General features: G+C 44.7%; 1 protein-coding gene across 1 annotated transcript in view; it reads right to left on the bottom strand.

Moving 5' to 3' along the window:
* COL6A3 (collagen type VI alpha 3 chain) overlaps positions 1-21,729 on the bottom strand; it is a 74,573-nt gene that overhangs the window by 28,792 nt on the left and 24,052 nt on the right. Inside the window, exons 6-23 of the mRNA XM_064159581.1 lie at positions 19,747-20,346; positions 17,873-18,439; positions 14,546-15,166; positions 12,892-13,491; positions 11,664-12,266; positions 10,011-10,613; positions 8,083-8,429; positions 6,819-6,897; positions 5,771-5,916; positions 4,310-4,402; positions 3,862-3,915; positions 2,779-2,850; positions 2,376-2,402; positions 2,214-2,258; positions 2,056-2,109; positions 1,811-1,873; positions 1,333-1,398; positions 584-637 (exon numbers count right to left, since the gene is read on the bottom strand). Coding sequence (XP_064015651.1) covers positions 584-637; positions 1,333-1,398; positions 1,811-1,873; positions 2,056-2,109; positions 2,214-2,258; positions 2,376-2,402; positions 2,779-2,850; positions 3,862-3,915; positions 4,310-4,402; positions 5,771-5,916; positions 6,819-6,897; positions 8,083-8,429; positions 10,011-10,613; positions 11,664-12,266; positions 12,892-13,491; positions 14,546-15,166; positions 17,873-18,439; positions 19,747-20,346 — 4,694 coding nt within the window. The remainder of the gene's footprint in view (positions 1-583; positions 638-1,332; positions 1,399-1,810; positions 1,874-2,055; positions 2,110-2,213; positions 2,259-2,375; positions 2,403-2,778; positions 2,851-3,861; positions 3,916-4,309; positions 4,403-5,770; positions 5,917-6,818; positions 6,898-8,082; positions 8,430-10,010; positions 10,614-11,663; positions 12,267-12,891; positions 13,492-14,545; positions 15,167-17,872; positions 18,440-19,746; positions 20,347-21,729) is intronic.

Below are 21,729 nucleotides of genomic sequence, written 5' to 3'. Positions count from 1 at the left end.
CCCATCCTCTTGAAAACTGCCCTTTAGGTAATAACAAACATTCCTAAGATTCCCTCTCAGTCCTCTCCAGGCAGAAGAGCCTCAGGTCTCTCAACCTTTCTTCATAAGAGAGATGCTTCAGTCCTCTCACCATCTTTGCAGCTCTCCAAGGGACTCTTCCCAGTAGTCCCCTTTCTCTCTTGAACTGGAGAGCCCAGAACCAGATACTATACTCCAGATGTGGCCTCACTGGAGCAGTGTGGAAGGGGAGGAGAACCTACCTCAACCCACTGGCCACACTCCACGCACCCCAGGATACCACCAGTCACAAGGGCACATTATTAGCTAATGCCAGAGTAAATTAGGTGTAGCTCCACTGGGTTACTTGCATGGGAATAAATTCAGGATTAGCTTTTGAAAGTCTGTACAACAAGCTAGCAAAGTACCAGGCATTTTCCTTACGAATATTGTTGTTTCTTGAGTTTTTTGGTTTTAAGCTGAACTCCCAACACTTGTGAAACAAAATACATAGAGGTGCAGGAAGGGAAAAAAGTTATTGTCAATCTAAGTTTTGACCCTGCTGACTGCAGGCCTGGCAGCTCACCTTCCTCCCAACTTCACCATCTTGGCCTTGCAGCCCCACTGGTCCAGCCTCTCCCTAAGGTAAAAGCAAAATGGAAGTGAGAGCCCAGAGATGAGCAGGCTCTGGGAAAATAGGTTCAATTCTCAAAACATGTGTCCTTTTGCACTCTCACACAAGTTACTCAATATCCCTGCATGGGTGGATATCCTTCTAGCAACTCATGGAGTCTTTCAATCAAATTCCTGAGCTACCACTAGCTGACATTCCCTTTCTTTGGGAAATGGCTTCTGATATTCTAAAGCATTGACTCGATGTAAGAACAAATAGGGTTTGAATTTTTCCAAGGAGCACATAGGTGTTTTCTTCCCACAGGCTTCAGGTGAATCAGGATGCTCAGATTCAGTATCATCCTCTGCTTTTGGATACGACCCACAAGAACATATGAAGTTGATTTGAAAGCAGAGTTGTTTTCAGTGGCAATATCCCAAGAGACATTGTAAATAATAATAATAATAATAATAATAATAATAATAATAATAATAATAATAATAATAATCTCTTTATGCACAAAACATCTTCCAAACTGACATCTTCCCAGAGAAAGATTTGGTTCCCATCCAACAACATTTTATACTGAAAAAAGTCTAACAAGGCACAATGAGCTTAGGAAACTTGCATCATTTTTTTCCCCCTTACTTTCTCTGTCCCATCTTACTGTAAAAACAAACCAAAGAAATCCAAACCAATAAAAGGCAATAGAGAAACCTTACCATGGGTCCAATTTCACCCTTTTGGCCTCTGGATCCCCGCTGAGTATTATCAACTCCTGAATCTCCCTGAAAGCAATAGAGCAACGAGAAACATCTGTGTCTGTGGGACATGGAAGTCTGACATCATAAGCTGTTCCACTGTAGCTCAGAACCAATATTTCTTTTCATCTTTTCTTTTTTTGACTGAATGGGATGAAGTATTGTTGGCGTTTTCAGACAGATGCAGCTTTTCAACTGAGAAATAATAATAATGAGGAGGAGGAAGGGGAATTTTAATGCGATTAAACAGTGATCGGCAGGTTGGTGTCATGATGTACATTACCCACGTGTTATCTCTGAGACTTTGCACTGTTGCTGGTCTGCTCCTGTCAAGTGACACTTAATAATAATTTTATAAGCCTGAGTGTGTTCTTGCTGATGACCTCCAGATCAGTGAAAAGTGGGTGGAAAAGCAAGAAAATGCCTTAGCAATATTTACCGGATCTCCACGGAGCCCACGGTCACCTCTTTCTCCTCGTTCACCTTTAGCTCCTTTATCCCCCTGTGGAATGAAGCAGAAAGTTAGGGAGAGGAGCCCTTACCTGACAAAAGCATCTCTGTTATGTCACATTGTCACCCGGGCCCTTAGCTCCTAGAGGAGCACAGGGTTTTTCCACCCTCCCTTGACTGAAATTCACCTTTTCACCACCGCTCAGCCCCATTTTAAACGTGACAATAGCCTACCCTCCTGCCAGCATATCCCTTCTCTCCAGAGGAGCCAGGCAAGCCTTTGTCTCCCTAAAAAAGAAAAATATTTGAGGATATTTGCCACTTTCAAGGCACTTCTTAGATGCCTGACTGAAGTGGCTTGTTATAAAAAGAAAGCAATTAAAATGACTGACCTCTTCTCCATCAATGCCATCCAGACCCATTTCTCCCAGTTCACCCTGCAGAAGAGAGGCAAGGAGCAGATGCTCACCAAGGGAAAGGGGAATGGGGAGGGGGATACTGATGAGTTTGTATGCTCAAGCTCACTGCCGTGGTTTGAGTAAATGGCTCCATACCTTCTCTCCTGGGAATCCCCGAGAACCCTAAAGAGATCAGGAGAAGGATTTTACTCCACCTTTGCCCAGTTCATTGCTGTGGAAAGCAGCGGGGAAGGGGAGTTGTGATTGGTGGCAAACCCAGAGCCAGGACCAGAGTGTTGCAGCCAGGGCTTGCTGCACTAGGTTTCAGCTGTCTGTTATCTCACTTATGCCAATCTTCTTCCGCTGCACTTTTGCTCTTCATAGCAATGTTAAAGCCATGATGCCTGCTGAAAGCTTTGGTGCTTAGCCAAGAGGACACTATCACTTAAGTGGACTTGGCGACTGTAGCATGAAATCCTAAAGCAGCAGGACTTGCCCTTGGTGAACTTCCACAAGCTGAACTCTGGGTCTGCTCCATGCAGGCTCCTTCTGTGCTTACCTTGGTTCCTCTGTGCCCAGGGCACCCCTGAAAACCCTGTGTCCCGTTCACACCCGGTGGTCCACGTTCACCCTGTTGCATGGAGGGGAAAATGCAATAGTCAAAGGTTGCTCTGTGTGATTCTTCAGCTGTGTGCATCGGCAAGCACAGGAAATGGTTTGGAAGCACAGAATCAAGCAGAGCACTGAGCTTTAAAAGATCAGTACTCAGCCACCCCACCATCTCCTGCCCAAAGTCTTTGTCACGTAAAGACCAGCTGCAAATATTCATCACTGAGAAAGAAACATCCTTCTCAAACACTTATCTATGAAAGACCTTTGTAAAACTTCTTCAGAAACAGAATAACAAGACAAAACTCTCAGAGCTCTTCACAAATGTCTGATCCCAACCTGACCTTATAGCCTCTGGAAAACACTGCATTGCATGCAGTATCTGACAGCAGTATTTGGCCCCTGCCTGCACTATTGGAAAAGCTAGGAAAAGTGATGAGCACCACCATCCCCTTGACCTCAACTTCACCTCCTGGGTATGAATGATGCATGGGGAGTTGTTTATTCCAGGGATGATGTGGGATTCATTAAGTAAGATTCTGGATGAAACAGTGCTAGTGAGAAATCATGCGACTCACGTTGCCTGCCACTGTGATGGATAAAAACACCCCTTCTGGATCCCATTCTTGGACTAGCTCTTTCAGCTGCAATTGGTATGGATAACTTGTAATGAAGTTGGGGATTTCATTGTGGTCATAGTCGCCCTGTCCAGCTCACAGGTGTTTGGGACCAGCTGCAAACATTCCCACTTCCCTTGAAGGAATAGCCCAGAGCTGGGTCACTTCAAATAATGGGAGTTATTCTCCCTGTCGTGCCTTTTCCAACTTTCAAGTAGCTCCTTACTGACCTTCTCCCAGGAGCAACTATGACTAGCAACTCAGACCATCAAGTAGGATAAACAAAAAAGTTCTGCTTGCCTCTCAGTTAATCCACACTCAACAGAAAATATTATAGTGGTAAAGCCTCCTAACACTTCATTATGGTGAGGTCCCTTATTTGAGCAGCACCATGTGGAGCAGGAGAAATCACTCACCGGTCCTCCTTCATCACCAGGATAGCCTCCATAGCCAAGATCGCCTGTGGCACCCTAGGAGACAATGGAGAAGATTCTGTACTTGTTTCACAGGTCTGTGATCTCTCTCTAAACTGATATTCAAGACTTCCCTAGATTTGCACAAAGCAGCTGTGTGGTCACCTGTGTGAACAATTAGTGAAAGAAACCACCTCCTTTTGATATCCCTAAACTGTTTCACAAGACACTTCATTAGCTCACTCCAACTCATCTCTGCCCTCTTGGTTGTTTTACAACACAGGTTAGAAATAGAAGAGCAGCTCTTACCCACTATGCATGGCCCAGGGCCAGTTTTAATGACCTCCCTGTTAGTAGAACCTATTACGACCTGCACATCACCCACCCATCACCGCTGTGGTGGACACTGACCTTGCACAAGGACCCTTCATCCCTCAGTGAAGTGACCTACCTTTGGTCCTATGGGGCCTGGCACACCTCTGTCCCCTCTCTGCCCCGAGCACTTGCATGGGACTTTGCAGCATGTCCTCTCTGCGATGCTGTCCTGCAGCAAAACACACACAACACAATGCAGAGGCATTAGAAACCTGGGAGAATCCCAGTGCAAGCCCTTAAGTCTGTGCAATTGCTCCTGTGCCAAGCATGACAATGGTCTGGCAGCATTTTGGGGTCTCTCTGCCTTGAAACACCCACAACAGCAGGAAAAGGAGTTCTGTTGGCAGACTGGTTAGGCTGCACGGTTAGGAAGCAGCCATCAACTTTATATTTTGGGCATCAGAGGCAAGTGTTTAAATAGAAATTATGTGTGGCAGAATTCAGAGCACCTTTAGTGGGACAATAGTCCCCAGAACAGTTGTCACTGAAGAGAGCAGCCTCATCTCCAAAGAAACAAATCCAGGCTGTGGAACAGGCCATGAGAAAGACCTGGAAGCAAGCAGCTTACCAGCAACTCACAGGCTGAGAATAATTCATACACACACAGAGCAAAAGAGGAAAAAGGGTAGGGGAAAAAAGACAAAGAAATAAATATATGTACTCAGAGAAATCACAACTTGATTTTGCAACATCCAGTAGAAAGAAAAGAAAAAACAAATCACTTTCCTTGCCAAGTACATTGCTAGCTGCAAATATTTCCTGCCAGCTTTGCACATTTACACTTTGAAAGGATTTTCCTAGGCAACAGGAAATGGGGATGGGTGGAAGACTAGCTTTTATCCCAAAACTTAAGGTTCACTCCTACTTTGATTTGTGGAAGAGAGCCCAGCAAGGCTACCACAGGGATCAGTGGTTAAGCCCAACGTTATTAAATTTACTGGAAAAGAGCTTAATGATGCTGGTAGCAGATTCAAAGTTGGGAGGAACTTGAGAAAGACGAGGTTGGTAGTAAATTAACTCAATAAACTCAGGAGAGACTAGATACAAGAGAGAGAAGTAAATTTCAGAAGGAGAATGGGTAATTCCTTCATCTGTTAAAACCATGTCTAAAACACAGGCAGTGTATCCACTCAGGGAAAGAAACCTAGAAAGCAGTGCTTCTGACAAGGCCTGACAGTGCACTGCCTGTACGGTTAAACAAACCCAAGAGTAGAGCACAAACATAGGTGGAAGGCAGGCTTTTGGGCACGGCAGTTTTTGACAACATCTTATCCCATCCCATTCAATTTGATGCTACGTGCTGTAGCCTCAGCTGGAGTAGGGCTTCTCCAAGAGTGGCCCAAGACCAGGCAGTGCCATGATCCACTCTGAACTTTACTTACTTTGACAGCTGTAAAAAGAGCTGATGTGAGGTAGGGAGGGGAGAGGACCAGAGCCAAGAGGGCGTAATTCAGCTGTGGTTCAGCCCCACAGGAGATCCAGCCATCGGCTTTCCTCCAGCATTACAAAGCAGCATTGCCTGTGCCAAGTTACTTACGAGCTGCTCTGCCAGCTCAAAATCCAAGTCCAGCAGATTAACTCTGAGTGGCCTATTGTAGGTGAACCCACGACCGAACTCCAGCTGCATCACTCTGTCAAAATTGCTCACTCGATCCAGTCCAACAAAGATGAGAGCGTTGACACCTGAGAGAAGCAGATGCAGAAGGAGATACATGATGGGGTGAAGTGCTCTGAAGAACCTGCACACCCTCCCCTGTAAGACCAGGTCATTATCCACCTCTTTAACTGCAAAAAACAGCTTGTTCAACTGAGGGCAAACATTTTCAAGCACATTCAGTGCAAGTTATCTGCAAGCTTAGGTGCCAGTAGGCAGCTAAATGCCACTCTGTGCAAGGTTAACCCTCCAAGGGGAGTAACCTTGAAGCAGACCCTAGGTGGTCTTGATTCCTCCCCAGGGGTGGGTCTGAATACCACCAGGTGATGGTTAGCCCACTCCCCCTTCCTGTCTAAAAGTCCATAAAAGCAGGGGGACTTTCTGTTTCTCTCTCTCTGCGCTCCCTGCCTCCATGCTTAACCACCATCACCGTCCTGTTCCTGCTAATCTTTGTTTTACCACGTGGCCATCACCCGTGAGGCAGACAAAGCCATCACCATCACAGTCAGGTTGTATTTATACCTTTTGTATTTGCTTTCCCTGCCCCATACCTTTTTAAGTTATTGTTAAACTTTTCTTTTTAACTTCCAAATCGAGTGAGATTCATTTATTTGGGTGTGCTTAATTTTCTCTCTCTCCAGCTAATCCCTTTCTTTTGGGAAAGAAGGGGGAAGAGGGAAGGGCACTCTATAAAAAATTGTTACTGATTCTATCAAATTTATTTGAGTCTCTGGAAAGTAAAACTAGAACTGAGACACACTGGAAGGCACTGAAGAACAGCAAGTGCATGTAGAAATCATGAAGTCCATATTGGCTGCTACCAAAAGCTGGTGGAAAACAGTGGTAATGAGTGATGATGAGAAACAGTGGTAAAATAGCCTGCAGGTGAATGTAGGTGGTAACCACTGCCTTTACGAGTAAAAGAAGTTACCTTCTGCATGCAAAGTAGACGAAGCAGCCTCCAGTTCATCTATTGACTCATCTGCACCATCAGTAAAATGGATAATGACCTAAGAGAGAAACACACTTATGTCAGGGTTCAGAATATGGTCTCTTCCAACCTGGTTGATTCTGTGATTCTATTTCAGGTAGGAAACACAATCAATGTGCAACCTGAAGGGCTTTCTTCCAAAGGATGCTTTGTCTGAAAGGAGACAGGGGTACCTGCATCACCAGTGGGGTTGGACTAGGTGACCTCCAGAGGTCCATCCCTTCCAAACTCTACCATTCTGATTCTTGGAATTGCTACCCCATTTTCCAGTCCACAAAGCTTTGCAGATCTGTGCTACGTTTCTGTGCATCACATAGAATCATAGAAACTTCCAACCTGGTTGATTCTATGAATCTATGTAGGTGCTTGTGGCTGAAGCATGACGAGGGAAAGCAAGAGTCTGTAGCTAAGCAGTGCTCACAGCTATTGGCTGCAGCAACACTCTGCAATTGTCAGGACAGGACCTTGACAATGCAGGGAAAGTGAAACAATGAAGTAGACCTTAAATGACCAAACTTATTATGAATAGAGGTATTTAATTAATAATTTCTTTTTAATTCTATTGTGAATTTACAGTTGATTTACCAAGTAAAATGCATCAGAAAGTGTGCTACTTTGAAGCTAGCTAGAATGTTTTGGTGAGAAGAAGTAGATTATAGGCTGTGAAAGGAAAACAATGGTAATGTCTACTTCCCTCAGAAGTCTTGTTGAGGAGTCTTGCTGAACAAGAAATGAAAACATTAGATAACACTCTTGACTTTTTTTTCTCTCACTCTCACATGGGCTGCTGGCTGAGCAACATCTTGCTCCCTAACCTCACCATCCATTTGGCCTAACTCACTTTGCTTCTTAACCTTTTCACCGAACCTCTATTCTTCTTTAGGACTGGGGTAAGGTTGAGAGGGGCAGGGGGAAAGTGAAGGGCCAGTTGAGAGCCCCTCCTGGGGACTCAGGTTTCTGGGAGGGGAGCTGTGTTTCTGTATTACCTTTTACCTTGTATATTTCTGTCTATAACTGTATATACTGTAAATAGCTGCTTGTATAGTGTGCCAGCTGTAAATAAATAGCTTCATTTATATTCCCAGAGCCGGTTGAGTCTAGTCTGGGTATTTCTAAAGTGGGGGGGGGTGGGGAACACCCAAACCATCACAGAAAGTCAGTTTTCCTCACCAACACCACCACAATGGCCTTGAGTTTGACTTACCTTGGTGCTGTCAGAGGGCGAGGATCTGAATTTGTTCAGGTAGAGCCTCAGCGTATCTGCTGTGAGGAAAAAGGGCCCACGGGTGCGCATGCCCTGAAACCTCTCAAAGACCTCAGGCTGGTACTCAGAGAAGTCCAAACCATCCACAGCTCCCCCCTGAGCCTGGGCCATGATGGCTACCCTGACGCTGGGCGCCTGGTTGCCGGTGCAGCTGATCTTCTGCATCTGCGTGATTCTATTCAGCACAGACTCAACCCTGGACTCCAGACCTCTCTGGGAACTGAATATATTTTGGCCAGGCCCTACATCACTGACATCAAAGCCAATTATCACATCTAAGTTGCAATCTGAAAGGGAAACACAAAAAGAGAGGAGAATGTCACCATTGGGGAATACAATGAATGATTCTCAACCAATGACTTGTGTAATGGTTCTGATAGTTGTTAGAGAAGATACCCTCTGCATCAAGGACTGCCACCATTTGATACACAAGGGCTTTCTACTTCCTTTCTTCATAGCAATGGTAATCTGGGGAAATTTGCATTTTACCATTGCTAATTATTTTTCCTCTGTAATTGTTGCTTAGCATCAGGAGGAGCTGACTAAACCAAGTCCAAAGGAATTGGCATTTTCCTTAGGCAGCCAAAACTGCTGCTTCTTCTCCACTGTGCAAAACCTCATTGGTACTCATACTATTGTCCATGCATCTTCTGCCCATGCTTGAAGAAAGCATACTCCAGTCACAGAGATATAAAGGGAAATGTCAGCCAGGCAACTATCTCGAGTTTCTGGAAAGATGTAGCTAGGATTTTTTTTTTGGGTAGGCAGGAATTAAGGCAGAAAGAGACATAGATGTTACACATCCTGAGCTACCAAGACAATGCACAGATTGTCTTTCTGCTGGAATATTTAGCGTGGGCTTGGAGCCATCCCACAGCCATGGAACTGCCTGCTGGTCTGGAGTACAGGGAAATAAGGCTGCTGGGTGTCTTTTTTTTTCTAGATTTAATGTTTTCCCACACCTAGGTACATTTTCAAACAGGTAGTGCTGCACTCAAGAAGCACTTATGGTTACCACCAACAGTGGTTTGCTTTACCCTGCACTCAGTATTTCATCTCAGCTGGAGCTGCTGCTCATCTCAGGGCTCCTGTAGCTCTCCTTCAGCTTCTCCAAAAGAGTGGGAGATGCTTCTGCTCAAAAGCTTGATATCTGATCCATGGTCACTTGTGCTGGCAGTAGGACTTGCCATACTGTCCTAAGTTAAACCAGATGCTGGGAATCTGGTCCAACAGCAATACCAGCTCACTGACTCACCTCAATTCCCCTCACTTGGCTTCCAAAGTTGCCAAATCATGGGATTCCTTCTTAAGGCAATTTTACCTTAAAACACAATCACTTTTGTCCCAGCTTTTTCTTATATACCAGTCAGGAGATAAAACGGGCATCCTGGATGATCTGGCTAGAGAAGTTCTTGACTGACTGGCCTAGAAGTCCAACTGGTTTGTTCCAAACAGTAAGCAAAACAAGAACCATTGCTTTTCCTTTTGGCACTAATCACATTGGTCTACCATGACACTGGCATCACATCCCTATACATCTAGGTGGTACTGAGATATATACAGCCCAAAGACAGCCAAATAAGGGAGCCCCTCCAATGCAGTGGTAGGAGGCCAGTGATGTAGTGCCTGACTGTTACATCTGACTTTTTCCCAATGGCACCTCTGGTGATGGTACAACCAGTTGTTCAAATGCTGAAGCACGTGAATGGCCAGCTCTTATTCCGAAGGTTTGCAGCTTACCACCACATTTACATGTCTGACCCTATAGAAAGTACAAGACCAAGCTGCACAAGTCCATCAAAACACCCTGGATGTTAAAATCCACCCTTGGGAATGACCTGAGCCCATTATGAAAGGATCATGCTTACCTCTTGTGATGTCCGTTGTTGTTAGGCACAATTTCTCCTCCATAGCAGCTTCCAGTGTAACCAGAACCTGCTCATTCAGCTCAGACAACTCCTGGGCAGTGGAGACTCTAAAACTTGTGGCGCTTTCACTGGCCAACCTGCTGATTTCCTTCAGATCGATGTTTCTCACACCAACAGCGAACACCTTGACACCCTTCTGTGCAATTTCCAAGGAGGCACTTGGCCCATCATCTGAGGACTTCCCACCTGTGACGATGAAGGCAATCTGGGGCACTCTCTGGTCGATTCGGCTGCCAGCCTCCTTCACAAAGTGTTTTGCCTGGATATGCTTGATGGCTGCTCCAGTATTTGCCACCAGTCCACCTTTGTAGATGACCTTGCTGATGGCATCTAAAATCTGAGATTTGGTGGAGTAGTCCTTAAGGAAAAACTCATCAGTGACATCTGAGTTGTACTGGGCCAGTCCCACCTGGATAGAGTCACCATCTCTATAAATGGCATCAACCACAGAGTAGACAAACTGGAGAACTTCTTGGAAGTTCTCTCTCCCCAGATTGATGGAACCATCCAGCAAAAACACAATGTCAGCCTGCTTTTTACCTCCTGAAAAGGTTACAAAGAAAACACAATTCAGTAATAATTCTTTGCACCATCTATAGTATTTCACATGCTTAGAGCTTTGTGAAGTAGTGCTTTGTTTTTCTCTTCTTTCTATCTTTATTTACGTTTCATTGACCTTTGGTGTGATTTTACAGACCAGCTGAAACCAGAACACATCCATACAAGAAGAAAGGTTTCACAAAACACTTATTACACTTCATACAACACATTAAGTGTTTCTGCAATGGACACTTTTCATCTCATTGCAAACTTAATTCCACTCTTTCCTATGCTCAACAAAATCTTCTTAACTGAATGCTTTACATTAGTGTGACTAAAGGGTTGGGAATCAAAAGGCATAGGGGAAAGGCTCAAGGTGAGGAGAAAGTTCTTCACTGAGAGAGTCATTGGACACTGGAATGGGCTGCCCGGGGAGGTGGTGGAGTCGCCGTCCCTGGGGCTGTTCAAGGCAAGGTTGGACGTGGCACTTGGTGCCATGGTCTATCCTTGAGCATTGTGGTAAAGGGTTGGACTTGATGATCTGTGAGGTCTCTTCCAACCCTGATGATACTGTGATACTGTGATACATTCTGTCTATGCTCTGTCCAGACAAGTCTATGGGCTGAACAGGGCAACAAAGCTGGTGAAGAGTCTAAAGAAAAAGTCTGAGGGAGGGGGGGTAGTTCAGTTTGGAGAAAAGGAGGCTCAGGAGAGACCTTCTCACTTTCTACAACTGTTTGAAAGGAAGTGGGGGTTGGTCTGTTCAACCAAGTAACAAGTAATAGGATGAGAGGAAATGGCCTCAAGTTGTGCCAAGGGAAGATTAGGTTGGATATTAGGAAGAATTTCTTTACTGAAAGGGTTATTAGGCATTGGAATGGCTTGCCCAGGGAGGTGGTGGATTCCCCATCCCTGGAGATATTTAAGAGTAGTGTAGATGTAGTGATCTGGGATATAGTTTAGTTAAGGACTTATCAGTGTGAGGGCAGTAATTGGACTCAACAATCTTCTCCACTCTAGGCAATTCTGTGATTCTGTGAGTAGCAGCCTTACCAGGTCCTAGAATTCCAGGGCTTTCTGTCGTGAGTATCACAGTTTCTTCAAGAATACTCTGCACCTTATTTTCTAAAGTTGGGAGTCCTGTGAAGTCCTGCACCACAAGCACACGTCCAGGATCGTTGGTAATGATCTGCAGCTGGTCTCTGTCCACATTCCTGGCTCCAATACCCAGAGGTTTAATGCTCGTTGAGGTGATCATTGTAGCAGGCCTGTTCACATCATCCCGGGACTGGTCTCCGAGGATGACGACTAGGTGCTGGGGCACGTCATCTTCTATCCTGCTCCCCGCAGACTTGATGAAGTGGTTCTTCACCACATAGTCTAGGGCTTTGCCAGCATTCACAGGGGACCCACCTCTAAACCTCAAGCGGCGGATAGCTTGCAGGACAGCATTTTTGGACTTGTGGGTCTTCAGAAAGAACTCGGGGAAGACATTATTGCTGAACTGCACCACGCCAATTCGCACTTTGTTTGGTCCAACTTCCAGCTGCTGAACAATTCTGATGATGAAATCTCGGATGTGAGCAAGCCCATCAGGCCTAACGCTGTCAGAGCTGTCAATGAGGAAGACTATGTCCTTTTGGTCACCAGAAACATCTGCAAGGAAGCAAGAAGAGAAGAAATTATTTGTGTGCCAAGTCTTTTATGCTTAAGGTTTGCTGGAGGATTACTTTGCTATGCTCTAGTGCAACGTTAAAACTATGCAGTGTGTTTTGCCCAATGTCACTCATGGTGCTTTGGGAAGCGTCACAGTTTGAGGGGTTTCAGATTATTCCAGAGTCTCTAAGAAAACTACAGAGACCTCTCTAAAAATGCTTGTGTGCAAGCATGAAGCCATAGTCTGACAAATGTTTGAAGCATGCATTACCCAGAGCCTTATCTGTTTCGTTCATTAACATTCTTTTCCGGTTTTATCAATGTTTCCAGCTTCATTCTGCCCCATAGAGCTGCTAAGTGGGAACAGGCAACTGTACAGATTGTGTTGTTTGACTTGAAAATCAAAACATATTTCAGAATGTGACATGAAAACTGAATTACAATGTATTTAGAAGCTTGGGTAGAATCTCTGGAAGTTTCCTTCTAAAACTGTACGTGTGCTACACCTTTGCTTTGAACTAAGGAAACCTTGGTTGTTAGAGAAGGGATGAAAAGTGAATTACACATTTGGGCAACATTTGTATGAATAGCAACCCAGAGGCAGTTGGTGTTGACAAAGCCTTACCTACAGGGGGTTGCACATCTCCCAGCAGCCGTCTGATTTGGTCCCCAGTTAGCGTTTCAATAGGAGTCAGCAGCTTCTGCTCAAGGCTGGGCAGTTCCTGGAAGCTGGAAACTTGGAATACATAATCAGGACTAAGGGAAATCTGTATCATCTCCTCAGGATCCACATTCTTTGCTACCACCATAGGTGCCACACCAACTTGTTTGACTTGGAGAGATGGGTACTCTAAGTCATCATCAGACTTGCGGGAGGAGAGGATGATCAAAAACTGAGGGACGCCCTCCTCTACGCGGCTTCCAGAGGGACGTGTGAAGATAGTCTTTGCCACAAACTCAAGGGCCTCCCCCACGTTCACCTGCTGGCCACCATGTGGCCTCAGCCGTCTCACAGCACTCTGCACCTCATCTTTCGTGGAGTGGGCATTAAGCAGGAACTCCACACGGGGATGCTCACTGAACTGGACCACAGAAATCCTGGTGGTGTCAAAGCCCACGTCCAGATTGTTCACTATTCTCTCGATGAGGTCACGGATGAGGTAGAACTCCTGGGCAGCATAGCGGGAGCCATCAACCATGAACACGACATCCCTCTTGACACCCGCTGCAGGAAAAAAGGCAGCAGTCAGAAGATACATCAAGCATTGCCTATGGAGGGAAGAAAAGCTCATCATCTACCTCACTGGCCCATGTATTTGGCTCTGTTGCCTGTGATATCTTCTGGGAGCCCCGGCAGGATCTCTGGGTTCAACCCAGAGACAGGACCAGTCTGCTAGGCACATTCCCAGGCAATGAAAGAACAGCAACTTTCAGAGTAAATGAACAAAGAGAGAGCAGTGGGAACCTGCAGCAACAATTTCTGGTGGGTCCTCCACCCAAGGAAACATAGTCTGGCAATACTCCTTACTCAAGGAAGGTTACCAGGCAGCCTGGGGTTGCTTTACACTCAGTACCACTCCTCTTTCTCTGGCTTTGTCCTCTAGGAATGTTTCTATCCTACTATTCTTTCAATGTCTGCCTTTCCAGGATGACTTTTTGCTTGCTAATAAAATGTTTTCTGTAATGGTAATCCTGGTCAGGGCCTGAATTCTTGCTGAATATCACACTGATAAATGGGGATTAAGGAGAGCAGTCTTGCTCTGAAGGGACGGAACAGGCCAAGTAGGACGGTGGACTTCAAAGGGACTGTTCTGGGGTGGGTACCCCTCATTCCAGGCATATGTTGGCTGGATTTCATTCCAAGTGGGACCAGAACAGAAGGTCTGATCATTTTCCTGATGCTCACTTCCAGTTTCCCTTCTTGCAGTGAATGAACACAGCGAATGTATGACACATCAGCCAGTGTAATAGTCAGCATAATACTGACCTTGATTTATAGAGTTGTGAAGGTGTCCCTAAAAGCCATCAATTTAAAATAAGATTGAGGTCATAGCATTCATTTTGTGGGTCTTCCATGTGGATACAACATGGACCATCTTGAGGGACAGGGCTTAAAGTTGGTTCAGCTTAATTACACAGGTCCTACCAACACTAAGTGCATCAACAACAAGACTTATCCATGACCATCTTTGTTTTTCTCTGTTTGTGTTGCAACCATGATGTTACTAAACATCATATTCTGCCGACGTTTCTCGGTGCAGACACAAACATCTTCTCACCTGGGCTGGGTGATGTGAAAACCAGATCGGGGGCAAGTGACTCTATCTCTTTCTTGGTCAGTCGGATGACTCTGTTTGAAACGACCTGCTGCACTGTATCCAGCTGGCTGAAGTCAGGCACAGAGATAGCAAAATCTGGGAGGAAGGAAATCGTCTGCAGCTCTGTGAGATCGGCATTTCCAATCCCAATGCCGAAGGGCACTGTGCCACTTGTCTTCAGGACCACTGAGGGCCTCCTCACATCATCCTGGGACCGGTCAGCAGTCAATAGAATCAGGAACTGTGGGACACCCTCTGCTATCCTGCTGCCACTTGACACCGTGAACACGTTCTTGATAAGATAGTCAAGAGCTGCTCCAGTGTTCAGAGGAGATCCTCCCATAACCTTCAGCTCCTGGATGGCATTGATGAGATCTGCTTTGTCTTCATGGGTGTCGAGTAAGAACTCAGGTTGTATGACATTGCTGTACTGTGCAACAGCGACACGGACCTTGTCGCGACCAATATCCAGGCTTTCAACAACTCTTTGGACAAAGGTCTTCAGCAGAGGGAAACCTCTTCTGACACCATCCGAGCCATCAATTAGAAACACCACATCCTTCTTCTCACCTCTCTCACCTACTGTTTGAGACAAGCAAGGGAATGGGGGAATAAGTGAGATTTTCTTTTGCAGTGATTCTTATTCTCCACACATTGAACTGAAGTAAAAGAGCAGTCCAGAGAGGGGAAAGCGAGGTGTCAGAATGAGTGGGTTGGTTCCTTTGCCAATGGGTGACTTTGCTGATGAAGAGGCAGATGGGTGGAAGTTGGTGGAAACAGCAGTGCAACGCATGCTGTGCCTTACCCACCTAGCCATAGAATCATAGACCCACAAGAAATAGGGTGCAGAGGTACTCAGGGTGCCATCTCCTACCTGAGGCCAGGAGAAGCCATCTACTAACAAGAGGGCTTGAAAGCTTTGCAATATGCAGCAGGAGTCTGGAGCATCAAGAGTCTTCAGAGAAAACTAAACAAAATGGCATATTGCAGACAGGGTGATCATTTGGAGCCAATGAAAAGAAGAAGAGAAAAAAAATTCTGAGGCATCACTGATCTTAGAAATAAATAGTCCTGCACATGCTCAGACAAACTAAAAATTTGGTAAAAAGGTCATCCAACTGAAAATGCTGAAATGCTTTTCTAAAATGTTAAATGCTGATTTTTATCTTTTTTACTCTCATCAAGCACAGAAAATTGCTAATTGTGCCCAAACTTCTGTGTCTTTTTTCTATGACTATGAAATGTTCAAGAATACGAAATGTTGAGGACCAGAGAACTGTTGACACATTCTCCTATTGACTAACAGAACTGCAGAACTTTACCTCAACTGAGACTACGAAATGTTGGGGACCAGAGAACTGTTGACACATTCTCCTATTGACTAACAGAACTGCAGAACTTTACCTCAACTGAGCAGAAAACGTCACTGATTCTCAAACACAGCAACTGATGGATGGCATCACCAAAAGTGCCATTGGCTTGTTTATAGCAGGTCCAGGTAGGAACATGACCTGCCCCTCTAAAGAAAATCTTCACTATGAATGCCAGATATATGAAGAATTAACAAGGGCAGATGAAGTCTTAATGCAAATTTCAGATCATGTTTATTATTTAAGAGGGATGTTGGAAACTTGGTAAGTTAATGCATGGGACTGGAATATTAATACAGCTTGCACTGAGCAATAGGAGTGGGACATTGGCTGGTGCATCACACACACATTGGAAGTTTCACACACTTCCTCTAAAGCTCAGGAGCAGGGAAAGACAGTTCCATCCAAAGTATTTGCATAGCAGGCAATGAAGAAAAAAGTAAGGATATTCTTATGAGGTGGCTCTCTGTTAGCCAAGAGCATTAGGAAATGTAGGGGGATGTGGCTATTTGTGAGCAATTAGCACAATTATTCACAGCACTTGGTGTTCAAAGGCATTCAAACTTATCTTGACACGGCAGATTTGAAAAGGGAGGATGCAATTCAAGTGCAGTAGCTGCAGTAGCCCACCTTAAGGCAGAAACTGCACAAATATGGGAAGGACAACAACTTTACACAAAACAAGTGGGGTAAGAGATGCCCAGGGAACACCACTGTTAGGCTCTGGTCATTTGGAGCAGGCTGACACTGGAGACATAAGGGTGAGATGGTAGAAAACCTACAAGATCTATAAGGAAAGATAGAATTAGCTGAGTACGCAGCCAGCGACAAAAGGACCAAGACAAGATGTACATGGCAAGTTTGAAGTAAATGAAAGGCTGTCACATAAAATGCAGAGATGAGTTGACATCTATATCCTTCTTGACTCAAAGGCTTAAACTATGACTGGTGAGGCAGAGGTTTGCCACTAACAAAAATATCTACTGATCTAGATAAAATCAAGAGAGAAGAGACAGAAGAGATTGATTATGGAGGCTGCGAAATGTCCTCCACTGGAGGATTTTCAGAACAGATTAGACCAATGTCAGTTGGTTCTGGACAAGAAGATCCTGTTATGGACAAAGGTATGTAGCAGATGGCACCCTGAGATCCCTTCCAGCTCTATTTCCTCTTAATGATTCTATGATTTGAAGTCCACCTGCACAGGACTTTTAGAGTTATCACACTTCTCCTTGGCCCCACATGCTGTTGGGAGGCAGGATAGGTCTCAAAGTAGGGCTGCCTCAGGAAATCACACAGCTGGATACGCACAATTTCCAGTGCCACACAGTCTGTGTGATTCTTCTGACCTTTTTATTTCATTATTCAATTAATCCATACTCATTCACTGAGGTTGTAAGGGTAACTCAGTCAAGAGCATCTAATTTATTGGTGAGTAAGTATAAAATGTAGAAACTGCCATCACATCTCCTAAGAAATAACAGAGGAAGAGTGAATCTTGCATACTGCAGTGCTCCTTACTCCCTATCACTCCTCCAGAAAAAGAATCATGGAAAGAAAATTTGAGATAAGCCTTTACTGGCTGCCTCTAACCCTTGCCCAGCACTACACATCAATTTATGCAAGATCTCTGAGGCAACAACTCTGTTATTTCAGGTTTGTACATGTTTTACACATGGGTAACAGCTCCTAGTCCAGCTTTTGCAACTGAACAAAAAAGCTTTTGCTTACTCATTTTCACAAATCTATTTGGACTTCAGTGCTTTGCTGGAGCAAGGTCTGACCAGGGGAAAAGTCAAGCAACAGCAGTTCCTAATCATTTTAAACATCACCAGACCAAACCTCCCTAGTTACCAGACTGAGGCAGGCATGTAAGGGGTGTCTTTCGGCCCCTTGGAAATCCTGGGAGTCCCTGTACCTGTTGGCTGATGTTGAATAGTTTTCAACAGGTTGACTATGTTCGGCTGAAGCTCTGAAATCCGAGGGAGGGAGTCAACATTCAGAATGAATTGTGGGGCATAAACGATCTTTTCCAACTCTGCAGGGTCAGCATTTTTGGCTCTGATAGCAAAGGTCACAACTCCAGCTTGCTTCAGAGCATCTGATGGCTGTTCCACATCATCAGTTGATCTCCCAGCAGCAAGGAGGATCAAAAACTGAGGAACCCCTTCTTCAATCCTGCTTCCAGCTTCCTTCACAAACAGCCTCCTTATAGCTTCATCCAGAGCAGCTCCAATATTAAATTGTTTCCCGGTTTTTATCTTCATCCTTTTCACTTTGAGAAGCATGTCTTGCTTAGAGGGCAGTTCAGCAAAGTCAAACTCAACTTGGATTGTGTCACTGAACTGAGCCACAGCTACTCGTGTGGCATCGGGACCCACGTTCAGGTCAGAAATGACTTTGTGTACAAAGTCCCGGACGGCAGGAAAGGTACCCAAGAGGTTGGCTGAGCCATCAATCAGGAATAAAATATCTTTCTTGCTTTCTAGAATAAATTCACAAATGAAAAAAGGAGGGAAAAAAAGATATGAAAGCATTTTTCTTCTGAAACGTCATCCCAGAAACTTCTCAGTGACTTAGCTGGGTTTCAATACCCAAATCAGGTTATTTTCATTTACCAGAGTATTGAAGGGCTACATGACTAAATCATACCTTGGATTTTTTTTTTTAATCTAAGGGAGAAGGGGAAACAAGGACACTTCTGTCCTAAGACTCAATAAATTCATGCACCAGACAGTCATGTCATATATTGTATCACATCATATCCACCACATCATAAATTGGCTGATTCAGACTAGGCCATTGGTGTTTATAGTCTAGCAATATGCCAATAACACAGTCATGAAGTACAACAGCAGTGGGGTGGTGGGGTCTCTTTCTGTTAAATGCTCAGTAGATAACAAATAGACATAAGTTCATGCATATATACACACACATTTAGCTTTTTCTGTATTCTTTGTAAGTATTTCTCCCAGCTGCATCACAAGGAGCATCTAAATCCATAGGCAAGTTATGAATCACAGACTCATAACTCCGGGAGGAGAAAAAGCCTTTAACCTGTTTCCATTTTATGTCCTTTCAGTCTCATGTCCTATCTGTGAGTTTTAATATCTTTCATATTAATTTTAATGATCTCCTTTCCATACTAAACCAACCATCCTGGTTTTCCTTGTGTCTTCATTTACACATATCCACAATGAGGGAATTGGTGGGAAAACACCTGTTTAAAAAGGGCTAAATGTGCCAGCAGCTTTTGGGTTTAATGCTGAAAGATAACTTTGAATATTTGGAGTCAAATTCAGCCCCTGTGATGGCCTGCTAACAGCACTTTGCCAAAATGCCTCTGAGGAAGTATTTGTCCACCTGTACTAGGCTAGATTTCTGCTCCTCTGTGCTCTTTGGCATAGCTTTATCCTTTCCACATCACTCCTTTTGGCCAAAAGAACATGGACCCATTGCCTGAGCTAGTGTAGGCAATGCATTTATAGGTTGTGATAATATTATGGATCAGAAAGGGAACACTTGAGTAAGTGACTTGTGGGTATGGACTTGCCTGGATCCTCCTTCAGTCAGGACCTGACAAAAGAACTAAAATTGTGCTGTCTTTAAACTGTGCCAGCAATAACTTGAGCAAAATTAAGAGCTGCCAGTGTCAAGCCATGTGTTGACAGCCCTAACTGCTTTGGTGGCTCAAGATGCCTTGAACAGATGTGAAGCTGGACACTAGGAGCAAGCAATCAAGAGAAATAAGATTAACTTAGTTCATTCAACATGAAGGAACGTAGGTATTACCTGTTGGGGCGAGTGGAACCTCTTCCACACCTCCACTAACATAGGTTGTTATAGGCTTATTTAGCTCCTGGGGTAAAGCTGCCAGACCACTGAAATCATCCATAAAGTACACCATTCTTGGATTAAAGGCAATCTGTTCAAGTTCTGCCTTATCTGCACTCCTAACTCCAACAGCAAAGGTCAGTACTCCAGCCCGAGCTAATTCATTGGAAACTTGCAAGAAGGGGTCGGCAGACCTCCCTGCCATCACCAGCACTAGGACCTGCGGCACTTGGTCATTTATTCTGCTCCCTCCAGCTTCCGTGAAGTGATTTGAAAGCACAAAGTTCAGAGCAGAGCCAGTGTTCAGCACTGACCCCCCCTGGGGCCTCAGTTGCCCCAGACGTTGAATTATGTCTGGTTTGGTTTGGTACGAGTATAGAGAGAACTCAGTTTTAGGAGTGTCGCTAAATTGCACTAAGCCAACTCGGATTTTGTCACTGCCGACATCAAGGTAGTTAACCAGGGTGGCAACAAAGTCACGCACAAAGGGGAAGTTGGCATTTCCGACGTTGAGTGATCCATCCAAAAGAAAGATGATATCCCTTTTGGTTACTTGAACTGCAGTAGAGCACAGAAAATAACATCAGACATCACAGAAAACAAACAGGAATTTCCTTTCATGCGTGCATCCAGCATATGCTGTACACGCATGGGCACCTGGTTAGGAGGAAGAGGGGAGAGAAAGACAAGAGTGTGATCAGCACAGAAGTGACAAGGACATTGCTGGAAATGACTTAATTGGGCAGGGAAGGTTTCTGACTCATATTGAACAGTCTTTTAAATGGCAGGTCTATCAACAGGGCTCAGCTTCTGTCATGGCAGATGTTTTCGGTGGCTTCTAGTGCCAGGGCTGCACGCTCTGGGCCAGGTCATCAGCTTGCAAAAGGCAGCTTCATTGATTTTGGTGGAGCAGCAGCACTACATTATGGCTACAGACATGCTGCTTATCTGCAAATCACCACACGTTTACATGGGGCTTGCCAACAAATCTTTAGGGAACTATAGTGCTCTCTGGCACTTAGCCCGTGCTTTTATGCCCAGCACTATCACTCCCCTATTAGGCAATCTCCTGTCCCACAGGGGTGCTCCCATACATTCCTAGATGTACAGAAGCATGTCCTGCCCTGCAATGATTTTCAGTCACGCTGTGCAGTGTCTGGCCTGTGGCACAGAGTTAGGCTCCACTTGCATGGGAAAAAAAACTTCTGCCAAGGAACCAATTTGGTTGGTATTTTGAGAGGGCATTACAAATAGCTGTAACTAATAGGTTTAGAAAGGCTGGTCCAGACAAGGCTGCAACTGCTGCCAGAGACGCCTTTTGACGTCTGCATTTGATGTCTGCAGTTACAGACACCCACTTTATGGGATGTTGAATGGGGAGAAATTTCCCAGTCTTGGCAGTAATCAGCCAGTGCTTGACTCCTTTTTTAAGGTTAAAACCTTCCTAGGTTGTCTCCCATCAGCTGAGCCCCACGACACAGACCTGCAATATCCTTTCAAAGACATCATAGATTTATCCTCTTGAGCTTATTGCTCTAAGCATGTTAGGCCCAGATGACAGAGTAAAATGCTGAAACTTTAAATAAGATCTCAGAGAACTGATGGGTGAGCCCATCCAATGCTTCTGCTCCAGATGTCTTCCTCCAAGGAAGGTATTTGAGAACATATTTATGACCATTTCTAATTCTGTTTATTATCTTTGAATTTAAAGCATTTAGCTATGGGTATGTGGCTATATTCACCCATCTCTCTAGCTTTCCTTACCCTGTAAACCTGCTGTCTTATATATAAACCATAAAAATACTAAGATAATTAAAACCAAAAGTGAGGAAGAGGCTCTCTGGAATAGAGGCATTGCTCTCAGACTTTACAGATTGTCTTGGTTGTCTGTATGTTTTAACTTCTGTCAGAAAACTTCCATTCAAAGCCCAGGGTGAGAAA

Source organism: Pogoniulus pusillus, chromosome 2, assembly GCF_015220805.1.
Source record: "Pogoniulus pusillus isolate bPogPus1 chromosome 2, bPogPus1.pri, whole genome shotgun sequence".
NCBI lineage: Eukaryota > Metazoa > Chordata > Aves > Piciformes > Lybiidae > Pogoniulus > Pogoniulus pusillus.
This window is presented reverse-complemented; position numbering and strand designations above follow the sequence as displayed.